General features: G+C 30.3%; 2 protein-coding genes across 2 annotated transcripts; both read left to right on the top strand.

Moving 5' to 3' along the window:
* Nucleotides 1-3014: 3014 nt before the first annotated feature.
* LOC132948288 (uncharacterized) lies at nt 3015-6266 on the top strand. The gene is made up of 3 exons (XM_061018706.1): nt 3015-4438; nt 4499-5927; nt 6180-6266. Exons 1-3 carry the CDS (start codon nt 3015-3017, stop codon nt 6264-6266), a joined length of 2940 nt encoding a protein of 979 aa, XP_060874689.1.
* Nucleotides 6263-14548, top strand: LOC132948285 (uncharacterized). The gene is made up of 3 exons (XM_061018700.1): nt 6263-7134; nt 14291-14299; nt 14452-14548. The coding sequence occupies exons 1-3, from the start codon at nt 6263-6265 to the stop codon at nt 14546-14548; spliced, it is 978 nt and encodes a 325-aa protein (XP_060874683.1).
* Nucleotides 14549-16372: the final 1824 nt, after the last annotated feature.

Genomic DNA, 16372 nt, shown 5'->3' with positions numbered 1-16372 from the left:
AAAATAATATATCTTATAAGTTATAATACATATTATCGTTTAGTCGTTTGTTGACAAAAATATACTATATTCGTGCGCGTCACTTAAAACGGAACCATCGTAAATATTATACACGCAAAACCCAAACTAACCTTTAAAGAAAATTGCGTTGTCACTTATCCTCGTTTCCTAAAAAAATTTTATAAATTGTTATCAAACTCAATTTTTAAATAATGTACATCGATGTGATTTGAAACACTTGCTAGTCGATCATTATTGAACGTTTTTAATCGTTCATTACAATACAAAAAGTAAAAACATTGGATCTTATAAAATTAAACCTAATATAATATACGTACCTACACAACAAGGTCGGTGCGAGCAATTTTTTCCACCAATTGCTGTTAATTTTAGTTGTCCGCTGCTACCTATTCATGTGAAATGGCAACACACTCACTTTTATAGGAGGCCCTTTGGTTAGTCTTACCTTCTTCAATATGGCGTGCCAAGGGTCAGTGATAATGTGGGACGCCGGACGATGCCTCAACTAGATACTGCAGCCAACCACTAGGCCTCCGAATTATTAATAATATGTACCTGTGCATTATTTATGCATCGTTGTCAATCAATTTAAAACCTATAATTTATTTTGTATTTTTATTTCTTATACCTCTCGGTATTAAATATTGCAGTATAATAATCATATAATAAATGTATACGATACCATTCTATATTATTCAACTGCAAGTTGTATAATCATACAGTGTGCATTTGTATCGCTGTTCAGCGTTCACAAATTATGCAGTGATACGTATTTTTAACTTTAGTGGTAGTTATAGCCTATAACTTATAGGTGGTATTTGGAAAAAAAAATTCCCGACCTAAAAATTACCGTTAGTTATTGATTTTTCGATTTTTAACTTAGGAGGTACCTTGGTATTCTATATTATTATATTTCTATTTCATATGATTTTCAAAAGTGTAGACAACATTAGTATATACAATTACATATTATAATATGATAACCTAAACAAAAACAATGTTTAGCGTATTTACCTATTGTTATTAAATAATATTAAAATTACACAAAATAAATCTAAATTTTAATATGAAATTAAATAAATAAACCTAATAAAAAATTATAAATATTTTATATGCAATGTTGCATGTGTTCCCGAGACAACAGTCGATAAGTTAGCGTTAGGAATCCCATTTTTACTAAGACTAAGTTATATTATGGTTTTGATCAAATATAAAATACTGCAGGCTTACAATTATATTCAATCATAACCAATAGTAACCTTACAATAAACAAAAATATATCATGACAGACGGTAACACTGTTGTATTTTCGCCTTTCAGATTTCCTATTTTACTGGTGGATTTTCCTAAAATTTTCTTTCAAACAAACCTTGTCCTGACAATTACGAACACAACCATAAAAGAATCAACCAATTCGGTCGCGTAGTTTCTGAGATTTGTCGTTTCAAAGTATGTAGTTTGGTAAGTAGTTTATCATAGTGAGTTCTAAATACATACAAAACACAACCATTCGACCTAAGTGGGCAGTTTTCCACCCTTGAACTTGTTGGCTTCATATACTTAATATATCATTATATTTTCATATTATTGTATAATATGCATCAACAACCGACTACGTAGTAAAATAAAACAAAATAAAATAAAAAAAAAATAAACAAAAATAAAATAACAAATAAAATTCTTGAGTTTTAAAAATTACGACTAACGTTTTAAACTTTAAATGCGTAGTTCTTCTTCGTTATGTAATAACGTAAAAATAAGATAAAATAAAAATACGAATATAAATACGACTCCTGTCGATATTTATATTAAAATAGAAGTTAAAATAGTAAAATTAAGCTATTACCTTCCTCCAGGTGTTCGGAGGGCTCTCGAGATCGTGTATTCGAGAATTAGATCAAATACACCGTACAATGTAATTTTATGTAAAAAGCACATAAAGTGTATTAACGCAATAAATATAAAATATTATATTAAATGCCTTACCTGATTCGCAGTTGTTCGTAGACAATATTGTAGGATTTTTAGGTTTTAGATAAAATAAAGTACTACTTCAAATACACAAATTGAATTAACGAACGCACTGATTATTGCTTGCATAAGAAGTCCAGTTGTCGCTCGTTGAAATCGGTTTTCTTTGGTACTTGAGAGGTTGTTACTTTGGTGGTTGGTGCTCATGCACTGGTTTAAGGGACGATACGGATATGCCGACCAGAGAGAGGTAGGCGGTTTTTATCAAACGTTTTTGTATTTCCCCGAACTAGATTTCTCTTCGGCGGCAAAGACCTTTTAGTCGGTGACAATAGTTTTATTGGGGATGACCGATTTCTACGAACGACAGTCTGGCCGTTATTTATTATTCTGTAAGATTTTAGTTTATTTATTATAATGATGTGTGAGCATATCATTACATCCACCCTGCACTTTTTTGTGTTGTGCCCTCACAACACCGCTCGTAGGCGAGAGTGAGAGCAATACATATATTTGAATATAAGAGAGAGAGAGAGAAAAAACAAATTTTAAAGTTCAAAAATTGAAAGTTGAAAGTTTATAAGTACGAATATAATTCAAATTGGATATATATCTATCTATACTATATATAAAATTGTAAGGGTTTTTCTTCGACCGCGCTAACCGAGAAAACTACTGGACCGATTTGGCTGAAATTTTTTTTGGCTGAAACCCGACACTCTGCTGAAGGTTATAGTACCACTTTTGTCAATAAAAAAGTTCATAAAAGTTCATAAAAAATTAAAAACAATTGTACCTATATTGTGCGGGACGTATTTTGACCGTTTTATTTTAGTATTTAGCATAATAATATGTAACTATGACAATATTTAAAACATAATAATTATTAATCATATTTTTTTACCGCAACTAAAATTTTTACATATTTTGATATTTAACCTGTTTTGATCCCGACCGCAACTCGGATTTTTTTTTTTTACCTGTTATAATCTCGACCGCAACTCGGTATCAACCTCATTATCATGCCGAGAGCGCAAAGAGCACGCATTAGCAGAAGAACTGCCAATGCAACTCGAATGTATAACAGTAGGCAACAAAATAACACACCAGAACGTTCTCAAACACGTGCTCAAGAGCAACGTAACGCTTTGAGTATGAAATCAGCGTTTAATTATCAATCCGAGATTGATTATTTAAATATTAAAGCGCTTCAAATTGGACGAATGACTATATTATGTCCTAAGTGCCATGCAAAAAAATGGAAAGATGAAACCCATGGACTTTGCTGCGCTGACGGTAAAGTTGTTTTACACCAATTTGAGGATCTTCCAGACCTAATTAAAAGTTTAATTGATAATTCTCACCCTCTATCAAAACATTTCTTTAATAATTCTAGACGGTATAACACTATGTTTCAAATGACATCGTTTGGAGCAAACGAAATAAGTGAAGGGAACTTCATGCCCTCTTTTAAAATTCAGGGTCAAGTGCATCATTTAATAGGTAGTTTATTACCCAAAATTGGAAATAATGCTAAATTTTTACAAATATATTTTATGTCAGAGTCGGATCAAATATATATTCGAACAAATATGATTCCAAATTTAAAAAGAGGTCTCATTGAATCATTGCAAACAGTTTTGCGTGAAAATAATCACCTCATACAGAGCTTTAGATCTAATCTGGAGTCGAGGTCGTTTGATGAGTTGCAAAACTTTAAGTTAATTATTCATGCTGACAGAGTTCCTCAAGATGAACATAGAGGTCAATATAATGCACCTACCATCGATGAAGTAGCTGTATTATTAGTTAATGAAGATAAAGGTCCCAGAGATATAGTTCTGCATGGTCGGAGTGGACACTTGAGTCGAGTTTCCGAATTGAATAGATCTTATGATGCACTGCAATATCCATTGATGTATACTAGAGGCGAAGACGGTTATCACATTAATATATTACAGGAAAATAACCAAAATCGAACCAAAACTGTATCCTGCATGCAATTTTATTCTTATAGGTTTATGGTTAGAGAAACAAGTCTAAATCATCTACATTATTACAAAACATTATTCAGCCAATTCGCCGTAGATATGATGGCAAAAATGATTTCTGAAAGACTACACTTTATTCGTAACCATCAAAAACAACTACGTGCGGATGATTATGTTCACCTCCGAGATGCTGTTAACAATGATGCAAATATTAATGCTAATAACGTGGGGCAACAAGTAATTCTTCCCTCCTCTTTTACTGGCTCCCCACGTTACATGCATGGAAAAAATCAGGATGCCATGACTTATGTTCGTAAATTTGGCCGTCCAGATTTATTTATTACTTTTACATGCAACCCGGAATGGCCGGAAATAAAAAATGAATTATTTCAAGACCAAAAGTCGTTTGATAGACACGATATAATCTCTAGAGTTTTTCATCTCAAAGTAAAAAAGTTTATGCATGTATTAAAAAATAAATATATTTTCGGAGATGTAAATTGTTATGTTTACAGTGTTGAATGGCAAAAACGAGGTTTGCCACACTGCCTCATTCTTTTGTGGTTACAAACGAAAATTCAGCCAGATGAAATTGATAAAATTATTTCTGCCGAGATACCAAACAAAGACAGAGATCCTATACTTTATGAAATAGTATGCAAGAATATGATTCATGGCCCATGCGGCGAGTTAAATATTAGATTGCCATGTATGAATAATGGAAAATGTAGTAAGAAATACCCTCACAAATTGGTCAGGGATACTCAAACTGGAGATGATGGTTATCCGACTTACCGACGGAGATCACCAGATGATGGAGGTTATACTGCAATATTAAAAGTTCGTGGTCAAACAGAAATCGTGGTTGACAACCGTTGGGTTGTACCGTATTGTCCAGTGCTATCTAGGTGCTTTAATGCGCATATTAACGTAGAATACTGTCATTCGGTTAAAGCGATAAAATACATATGTAAACATATTAATAAGGGATCAGATAGAGCTACTTTTTCTGTTAATCGTGAAAACGATGAGATTACAAATTATTTGAATGGTCGATACATATGTACTTCTGAAGCGTTTTGGATAATTTTCAATTTTGATATCCATGATAGAGATCCAACAGTTCAGCACTTGGCTGTTCATCTAGAAAATGGACAGCGTGTTTTCTTTAATGCTAATAATCTTCATCAAGTTATTGGAAATCCAAGAAAAACGACACTAACTGCATTTTTTGAACTGTGTTCACATGATGATTTTGCGAAAACACTGTTCTATCATGAAGTTCCTTCTTATTACACCTGGGATAATAGCAGAGGCTGGTTAAAGAGAAGACGGGGAAAAGATGTTCCAGGTTGGCCAGGAATAAAAATGGACACTGCCATTGGTAGAATTTATACGATTCACCCAAATCAAAGTGAGTGCTACCATTTAAGATTGTTACTAAATTATGTACAAGGTCCTACTTCATTTGAAAGCTTGAAGGCCTTTGATGGAGTCATTCACGCGACTTTTAAAGCTACATGTTTTGCTCTTGAGCTTTTAGAAAATGACGAGCAATGGAAAAATACTCTAGCGGAGGCAACTCTTTCAGAAAGTCCTTCAAAATTAAGAGAATTATTCGCAATAATCATAGTTTTCTGCCAACCGTCTGAACCTCAATCTTTGTGGGAACAGTTCAGAAATGATTTTTGTGAAGATATTCTTCATACAGAGCGCACTCGATTAAATGACTTGCAATTTACTTTTTCTGATGAAATATTTAATAGAGGTTTGATTGAAATAGAAGATAAAGTTGTTTGTCTTTCTGAAAAATATTTAACTGAATTTGGAATGAACTCACCTGTTCGAAATGAAAATGCATCTGATCCTTTTGAATTCTCAATTTTGCGTTCTAACGATAATAACCGATTACAAGAATTTGTAGAAATCAATTTATCAAAATTAGTAAATGATCAAAAATATGCTTTTAATGTTATTACAGAAAGCGTAATGAATCATCAAGGAAGAGTTTTTTTTTAGATGCTCCGGGTGGTACAGGAAAAACATTCCTAATTAATTTGTTGTTGGCTCAAATTAGATCCTCAGGTAAAGTTGCATTAGCAGTAGCTTCATCTGGTATAGCAGCAACTCTCCTTAATGGCGGCAGAACTGCTCACTCGACTTTCAAGTTACCGTTAAATGTATTATTTGATACAGAATACGTTTGTCCGATTTGTAAAAATGGCCCTCTTGGAAAAATTCTTCAAGAAACCTCATTCGTTGTGTGGGATTAGTGTACAATGAGTCACAGATCACATATCGAAGCAATTTATCGAACATTAAAAGATCTTAGGTGTAATAATAAGTTTATGGGTGGCATAACATTTGTTTTCGCTGGTGATTTCCGTCAAACCTTACCAGTAATCCCTAAAGGTACTCGAGCTGATGTCGTTAATGCTTGCTTAAAATCTTCCCCTATATGGAACTATGTTGAAAAACTTTATTTGCGAACAAACATGAGAGTTTATTTATGCGGAGGGGACGATATTTTTCCAGCACAGTTGTTGAAAATTGGAAATGGAACTTTAGAAAATGAATATGGTTACATTTCTGTCAATCACACGATTGAACGGGTGGTCAATAACGTGGAAGACTTGATTTCTACAGTTTATCCTGACATTTTTAATCTGTCCAATAAATCTTATCAGTGGTTATGTGAAAGAGCTATTATCTCTCCAAGAAATGTAACAGCAGAAGAAATTAATGATATCATTCTTCTAAAACTCGATGGACACTCACGTGAATATCTATCTATTGACACAGTTACATCAACAGATGATGCTATTCATTATCCACAAGAATTTCTCAATTCTCTTTCTCCTTCGGGATTTCCTCCTCATAAACTAAAATTAAAAATTGGTGCTCCAATTACATTATTACGTAATCTTCAACCACCAAACTTATGTAACGGTACAAGATTACAAATAAAATCGTTGCGAAATAATATTCTAGAAGCCGTAATTCTTACAGGGCCAGCGAAAGGAGAAATTGCATTTATTCCAAGAATTCCCATGATTCCCTCTGACTTGCCGTTTTCTTTCAAACGGCTTCAATTCCCGGTTAAAGTTGCTTTTGCGATTACCATAAACAAAGCACAAGGTCAAACATTCAAGTACGTTGGCATAGATCTTCGTACAGAGTGCTTTTCACATGGGCAATTATACGTGGCATTTTCTCGAACTGGAGACCCGAATCATCTTATGATTTTAATTTCAACAGGAAATATAACAAAAAACATCATATACTCAAAAGTCTTATAAAATTCTTATTTTAATTGTTTTTTTTTCTTCATCAACTTCAATCAAATTCTTTATCAACCATAAATTATTTCTTTTTTATCTGTATTTGTTTTTATCATTTATAACGCTAGAAAAATTTCAATCCGTTTTCATTAACCGTTTTTTATATTTACTTGCCGATCACATTAAACAATAATATTTGAATAAAAAATTCTACATATCATGGTCCGAAGGCAAAATAAACAACCAATCACGGGCGAAGCTGTGACGGGTCGGCTAGTTGATATATATATATATATAAATATACATGTTTATTTATACAATCTATAAAGGGTAATGGTAATAAAATTAAGGTTTACATATTATATAGGAAAAATTAAGAAGATAGAACTGAAACTGAAAGTTTGTTCTACCTTCATTCCATTGTTGCGTTTCTTTTATTGTTAATGATTTTATATATTTTATATTTTAAGTTCCCTATCTGGTGTTGTAATGATAGCTATACAATTTCTTTTTTTTAAATTTAATTTTTGTGTACAATATATTGTCATGTTGGCATATCATGAATTTTTTACATAATATTTTGTTCTTATTCTATATTTTTTTTGAGTACTAATTTTCTTTTACATAGTTTTAAGTTTTAATCAATGACATTTTTGGTATCCTTATCTAATTATACACATTTTATATTTAATTTGCTTACAATGTACTTAGTTCATAGAATATATTTTTGATAACTTAAATGTTAAATGTGGTTTTTTTTTACATTTTTTTTTTGTTTCCTAGCCTTAAAATTTATTTTCTTACTTATATTAGCTTAAATATTTTACATTATTTTCTTTTTCATTTATTTATATATTTTTTTTTTACATTTGAATTCATGCTGAGTTAAATTAGGTTAGAAAAAAAAAAATTTTACACATTCTCTGTATTTACTTGCTTTAACATTTTTTTATATCCTATTCTAACTTAACTTAGGTTAATCATACATTTTTTTTTTTATTTATATTTTTTTTTTACATTTGTTTTCATGCTGCTTTAAGATTAGGTTAGAGAAAAAATTACACAATCTTTGTATTTACTTGCTTTAACATTTTTTTTATATCTTATTCTAACTTAACTTAGGTTAATCTTCTTACATTTTTTTTTTTAATTTATATTTTTTTTTACATTTGTTTTCATGCTGACTTAAAATTAGGTTAGAGAGAAAAAATTACACAATCTTTGTATTTACTTGTTTTAACATTTTTTTATATCTTATTCTAACTTAACTTAGGTTAATCATACATTTTTTTTTTATTTATTTATATTTTTTTTTTTATATTTGTTTTCATGCTGCCTTAAAATTAGGTTAGAGAAAAAATTACACAATCTTTGTATTTACTTGCTTTAACATTTTTTTATATCTTATTCTAACTTAACTTAGGTTAATCATTTAACATTTTTTTTTTTATCATTCATTTGTTTTAACATTTACTTTTGTGCTTATGTTGACTTAAATTAGGTTAAATTTATTTTAGTACTTAGGTAAGTAATTTAAAGTAGGTTATTTGTATTTATTATTATTATTCTGTCATTTTTGTACAATAGTTATGTAATAGTTCTTATAGTAGTTTATATAAGTAGTCTTAAAAGTTCATGATTTTTTTTTTTTTTTTTAGTTATGTTAATAAAACAAAACATTTATTTGGGGTTTTTTTTTTTTTTTTTTAATCCTTTAAGAGGTTGATAATATGGTTGAGTCTCCTATAAGATTTTGTATTAATATTTTTTTTTGTTTTCATAATATATAGTTTGGATACTTGTCAGAGTAAGTATTTTTATTATTAATTGGTTTATTTTACAAGTGTTGTGTGATTTGTGAATTATAGATTAATGTTTTTGGTACTTTTAAGAATGTTGGTTTGTTTGACCTTTTTATTATTTATTTTTTTTTGTTTGTATACCAATTGGTTTGTTAGGGTATTATGTTAATTTTTTATTTCTTTTTGTATGATTTTCGATCGGAGTGATTTGTATTTTATTTATTTTAATCGTTGTGTTTTTACCATCGTTTATCGTATCTTTAAGTTTTATATTGTGTATCAATGAAGCGAGTGTCGGTACTTCTTGTATGTGAACTATATTGTTGGGAATTGTATTGGACATTTTTGTTGTAACGGTATACAATTCAAATTCCCATCATTGAGAACGTTTTCTTCTGGTTTGAATATAGGAAATATATTATTGGCTTGATTTTGATTTTTAGGTTGTATCATGTCTTTTATTTTGGTTTTGTTTTTATTATTATTAATATTATTATTATAATTATTATTATTATCATTAAAAAATGTATAAATGTTATTTATTATGTTAGCGTGTTCTTTTAATTTCCAATTTTGTGTTATGTTTTGTTCATCTTTATGGTATATATGTATTTCAATGTTAGTATTTTGAAATTCTGAGTATATTAATTGTTTTACTATAGACCAATTTAATTTGTCTATCCCTGAAGCTAAGGTGGGTATTGCAATTTTTGAAATGTTTAGTTTTGTAGCTTCAAGTTTTAGATTATGAATTGAAGATTTTACATCTTTATATTTGGGTTTGTGGTAGTGTAAATTTTTTGTTATTAAGTGAAATATAGTTTTATGGTTATTGATTATAGGTATTGTGTCCCCCACATTTATTTCTTTTAATGCAAGTTGTGGTTTAGTATCACCGTATACTTTGGATATTAAATTTGTTATCCCCTTATTCATTTTGATATCTGCAGATATACAATGAGCTATAGCAAAGTTATCTGGGCAATTAAATATGCTACCCATTAATTCTATAATATTGTTGGTATTATTTATACTATTGAGCGCGTTTATATTGTTGATTTTTAATTGGATATTTATATTATTATTTAAAATAATGTTATTGTCTTTGAAATCGATCAGGGCATTATTTTTGATCAAAAAGTCATTTCCAAGTAAGATTGCGCTGCTTAATTTTTTTACTACGTGAGCGTCAATATTGAAATAGTTATTGTCAATTTTGATTTTAATTTTGGTTATACCTACCACGCATAGTGGTTCATTATCTGGTCCTGATAGCTGTAGTGTACTCGGCATTATTGTATAATTACTGGGTAGTAGTTCTTGTCTAATACAACATATGTTTGCCCCCGTGTCAATTGTTATTGGTAAGGTAATATTATTAAATTGAGCTTCAATATAAATAGCATCGGGTGTACAGTTAATTTTATTTATATTTTGTTTCCGTATTTCTGTATTTAAAGATGAACAATTATCAGAAGAGTTTAACCTTGTATTTAATTTTTTTGACTTTTTGTTAGTTGTACTTGAACGACAAGTGATCGCGGAATGTCCAAATTTATTGCATAATTGACATATTATATTAAGTTTGTTTTTAAAGTAACATTCATATTCAGTGTGGTTATTCTTCGAGCATATCGAGCATTGTATTGTGTGTACTGAATTATTATTATTATTGTTATAATTACTGTTATTTTCGTTATATCTAAAAATTGGGTCGTATTTAGTAAAATTGTTTTGATAATTGTTATCATTGTTTATCTGAGATAGTTTTAACTGACCTATAGTTTCTTTTAAATTTTCTATTTCCTCTCGTAATTTACTATTTTCGTTGGATTTTAGTATGTAGTTTGTATTTATTTGCTGGATTTTATTTTCAATTATCTCTGTTTCAATTTCATATGGGTTTTTATCTATACTATCTGCTGTCATAAACTCTATAAGTTCATATTTGCGAACGTTTTTTTTAAGTTCATCAAGTGTTTCATTTCCTAATATTCCTATACATCTCAATATTGTGGGTTTTAAGCCTTTCATTATACTTCGTACCATTTCTCCTTGTGACATATCTTTGTCAATTCGCCTACACAATGACTCTACTTCATTAATGTAAGACACACTTTGTTCATCGGGTTTCTGTTTGCGTTTTTCAAGCATTATTCGAAGCATATGATTTTGGGCAATGGGTTCAAATTCTAGTCTAAATTTTTTTTCTAGATCGGACCAATTAATGTTTTCAACGGTATCCATAATATTGTCATAAAATATGAGAGCAGTGCCTTCTAAAAATACGGGAATATATAGACTTTTTTCAGATTCGGACCATCCGTTAATAAGTGCAGCTCTTTGATAATTTTTTAAGAAAGAATCGACGTTTTCAGAATTATTTCCCGTGAATTTTCCGGGTTCAAAGTAAGGTTTTTTATTGTCTCCCATATTTTATTACCTATTTGTATTATTTAAAAAAAAATAGTTTTATAATAAGTAATGTACAATTATTTAATTGTAATATTTTTGCAACTAATTTAATAGATTTAATTAATATATTTTTTACTAAATAAGTAAATTTTTTATTTTAATGAGTATAAAATTAATTTGTTTTGTTTTTATAATAAATGATGATACCTATGTTAAATCGTAAATTGTTAAATTAGTATGTTTTAGTATGTTTTATTAATAAATAAATCACTTTTTGTTATTATTGTTTTTCTAAGTTTTATTTTTAATATTTTTTGTATTGATAATTTATTTTTTTATTAATTCTTAAAATTAATATTAAAATATTATAATATTATATAACGAATATAATTTTGTAAAATGTATTTGATCAATTCTCAGTTTATTTATCTGAATAAACTGAACTTGTGTTGGGCGCCACTTTACCTGATTCGCAGTTGTTCGTAGACAATATTGTAGGATTTTTAGGTTTTAGATAAAATAAGGTACTACTTCAAATACACAAATTGAATTAACGAACGCACTGATTATTGCTTACATAAGAAGTCCAGTTGTCGCTCGTTGAAATCGGTTTTCTTTAGTACTTGAGAGGTTGTTACTTTGGTGGTTGGTGCTCATGCACTGGTTTAAGGGACGATACGGATATGCCGACCAGAGAGAGGTAGGCGGTTTTTATCAAACGTTTTTGTATTTCCCCGAACTAGATTTCTCTTCGGCGGCAAAGACCTTTTAGTCGGTGACAATAGTTTTATTGGGGATGACCGATTTCTACGAACGACAGTCTGGCCGTTATTTATTATTCTGTAAGATTTTAGTTTATTTATTATAATGATGTGTGAGCATATCATTACAGTTAATAATATTATACAATACTGTGCATGGCATATAATTATGAAAAGTGGCAATTGCATGGGTATATTTAATAAAACCAAAGGTTAAAGGGCTATGAAATGTGCATTGTATTGCGTGACAATAATTTTATTATACTTTAGTGTTTAAACCTATAACCGTGATCACGCATAAGTATGATTATTAAATTAGTCAATCGATAAATTATTTTGCTACCCCAGTCCATTTCATACGGTCGGCGGATGCCAGCAGTCTGCATGCAGTAGGCATGCAGTATACTACGTATTTTATGTGAAAGTTTATAAAAATACAATTTTATTTTTATATTATAAAGTACGTTCGAAGACGCGCAATGATTATCATCCACTGGAAAGTTTTTTAAATCACTTTTATAGTTTTATTTTATGTAAACCATGTTATAAATTTAGTGTTTAGCTATAATAGTTTATAATATTATTATAGACATAACTATAGTGAATATTTATTTCATAGCAGAGATAGAACAATTTGTTTTAAAGGTTTGTTTATTAGTATTCTAAATTTGAAATATTTCAATGAAATTATGAAAAATATTTTTTCTTCTTTTAAACGTGCTCGGTTATAGATGATTAGAAACAATAAATTGATTACACACTTAGAATTAAAGAAAAACATATTATTTTTGTTGATTTATTATTTCATATTTGTATATTCTATATTTTGTAGTGCTGAAAAATATTCTTGGCATTATTTTGAGAATAAAAAATTTTTTCTACATGAGTTTTTAAAATATTGTTGTATATCAACGATCCAAAAGATAATGGTTTGAGATAAAGTTGAAGTCAATTCCAACAATGAATGAAATAATAGTGTATTTTCAGTAATTATTTATTATAAAGTGTACAAACGTCGTATAATATGTGTACATATGTGGCTGAGTGATGTGAATGTGTGCTCTTGGCTCATTATGTAATACTTAGATCATATAGTTTGTTATAACTATTATAGATTTGTTAAACAACTTATAAATTATATGTAAATATGTTACATATTTTTTTTGTTTCATACAATAAACCAACTTTTAAAAATATTCACTTAGAAGTTGACGACTATAAACTTTTAGGTATAATAAGCATTTTATTTTTATTTTTCATCAAAATGAAATGTTTCAAGAAAATAAATTTCATGAAATTTTATAACCCTATATTTATAATAGTAGTATAAAAATGCCGATCCTAGGACTTTCTCCTCCGCCAACTCCTCTAACACCTCCACCACCGCTGCAGCCTTCCCCCCACTACACCTCTGTCGCTGCCACCACACACACACCTTCATTATATCCCTGCAGCAGACTCAATAGAACTTTATACTTTATCACTCACGTAATAATTATTGCAATTATAAATGAAATATCTTCGTCATCTCATGCCTGCAACAGGTTCAAACAGGCCTTAATAATATCTTAAGTGCTTACATGTCAATTAAGCATTTTGGATTACCCTTTATACTATAACCATATTTTGCAAGATGTTTTCTGACACACACATTTATAATATATAGTTATAATATTGGCTATTTCCAACTATTTCATCTGAGGTAACTTTTGCCCGGGCAACGCCGGGAGGGACAGCTAGTAATATATATATTTAAAGTGACCAATTTTTTACGTATGATTTTATTATCCAGCATTACCATACTTATAATCCCTACCATATACGAATTTGACATACCAGCGGATCAATCTTTAATTGTACCGTAAGTTTAATATTATTTTTTTTATTATTATTACATTAATTTATCGTATTCGTTGTTATTGATGAGCAACCTTGTGGATTTAGACGGAGTATTTCGACTAATAGATGAACTAATTATAAATCCAATGTAAAGAACTTTAATATTATATACATATATTTCTTTTTAATTTATAATATTTTGTGTTTAGACGTGAAGAGTAAGTGTCGCCACCCCTCATAAATATGGTGGACCTGTATGCATCAGAAGAAATGCAGGATACCGGAGATGAAGAATCAACAGATGACAAACTATTTTTAACACGAGTTTAATATTATTATTATTATTTTCTGACATTTAAAATATTTATAGTCGTGAAGATTACAACAACGATGACGATGACGATGAAGAACAAATGTCTGAAGTCTATTCACCAGATATCATCGATTTATTTGATAGGGGCGGATGAGTAGGAGGGGTAGTGGTGTAATAGTGGTGGTGGAGGTGAAGTGGTGGTGAAGAGGCGGTGATGGTGTTGTAGTGGTCGGTCGGTAGAGGAGGTGTAGTGATGGAACAGTGAAGGAGGAGGAGTAGGCGGCTGAGCTGCGGCTGCATGATTTTGAATTGTCTATTTTATACTACTGTAATCAATATTCACTATTCAGCTTACTCATTATTTATGTGCATGTAAATTTTTCAAAAAAGGATATTTCAGTGAAATTGATAAATCCTCACGCTGTTTTATGCTTGTACCGCGGTTGTAGTTCTACACTTCAGGCGAATTTGGGTCACACGCAACAAAATTACGCATTTAAATCGAATTGTACTGGACGAAACTCGTAGATTATCGTGATGACGTTGTATACTTTTATTTATTTATATCTTATATCTATAAAGTATATTATGTCAGACGGTCAGGGAGCTCCTCGTGTGCATTTTTTGTCCCCGTTCATCTCCATGCATCCTTATTGACATGCACCCCGCGGTTTTTATTCACAGATGACGTTAAAACGATATTAATTGTTATATAGTGATCGGTTTTGAACCACACAATATACTACAGTTTATTGTAAGTCATCGAATTTAGTTTTATTTAGTTACCTAAACAGTTTCACGTCTCAGATTTATAAATTCTTTTATGCATCTTATATTCTTATGGCATATTATATATATATATGTGGTCAGCTTGTATGAATATAATTCATTTATAATATTTACCTACGCCATAAATCATAAAAGTTTATCCATTATAATGCACAGTTCTTTCCAAATATAATTGTGCTATGCGATCCAGACGGTTTATTTAACTACACACGTCCTCTCGACTAGTCGTTATTAATCGACGAGTTTAACGTGACCCGTGACCCTCACGCGTCAGCATATTATGCCGAATTTTCACATTCGAAGAGTAAGTACACAAAACATAATATGCATATTATAACATAATATTATATGTTATATTTAGAGTGAGAAAGAAAGAGAGGGAAAGAGAGTTTGAGAGATCCATTCAATCGATATCTTTCGGTCCCGGAAACGGATACACCGGCCGGCCGGATGACGGACGTTTGAGGCCGAATCGATTGATCGTTTGCCAAAATGTAAAAGTGAATCAGAGACAGGAATAAAAGATTAATAACGTTGATAGGTTTAACATTACACAGTATGAGATTGTAACATCTGATGATTCGTGTATAATCGTATCGAGATTGTATTATATTATATGATAATAACAATGATTATATAGGTACGATAATATGGACATCGTGTACGACCTCGTCGGTTGTCTGCAGTATAATGTCTGCACCACGCCGAGATAACGCAAATTATTACTAGATATCCGTATTTATGTATTGTGTTCCGTGATGGGGTGAAAATTACTTGGTGGATTTGGCAATGACCTGTTGTCGGCGCGTTTTCAATCGATCTTCAGACGGTCAAGTGGATACTTCCGAGTGATATGGGCAAAAAACCACATCGCAGAAAGGTAAGCACAGTTGTCACGAGTATGAAGAAGGGAGTACGGAGGAGGATCAATGCGGAAACTCCAGGAAGATAATGATATTAATAACACAGCGTGTCCTTAAGATATTTAACGTCGTTATTAATATTATTACTGGCCGTGACATGGCCGCCGGCCGAGGTGTATTGCGAGTATATCCTTTTGCAAGTGTACTGAGTGGTTTTTTTAAAGTTAACGCTCATTTTCTCAAATAGTTTTTTATAGTCATGATTTTTAGTCATTACAAAATAACATTTTTTAAATTAATTATAATTTTAACTATTTTTAATCGTT

Source organism: Metopolophium dirhodum, chromosome 7 (genome assembly GCF_019925205.1).
Source record: "Metopolophium dirhodum isolate CAU chromosome 7, ASM1992520v1, whole genome shotgun sequence".
In the NCBI taxonomy this organism is placed as follows: domain Eukaryota; kingdom Metazoa; phylum Arthropoda; class Insecta; order Hemiptera; family Aphididae; genus Metopolophium; species Metopolophium dirhodum.
Note: the sequence above shows the minus strand (reverse complement) of the source record. Positions and strands in the feature narration are given on the sequence as shown.

What these genes read in the sequence shown, in the direction of transcription:
- LOC132948285 (XM_061018700.1), top strand. Translation starts at nt 6,263, where the DNA reads ATGAGTCACAGATCACATATCGAAGCAATTTATCGAACATTAAAAGAT.
- LOC132948288 (XM_061018706.1), top strand. Translation starts at nt 3,015, where the DNA reads ATGCCGAGAGCGCAAAGAGCACGCATTAGCAGAAGAACTGCCAATGCA. An exon ending in TTTCATCTCAAAGTAAAAAA is followed by an intron (nt 4,439 to 4,498) that starts GTTTATGCATGT and finishes TTATGTTTACAG; the next exon opens with TGTTGAATGGCAAAAACGAG. An exon ending in AAATCAATTTATCAAAATTA is followed by an intron (nt 5,928 to 6,179) that starts GTAAATGATCAA and finishes TATTTGATACAG; the next exon opens with AATACGTTTGTCCGATTTGT.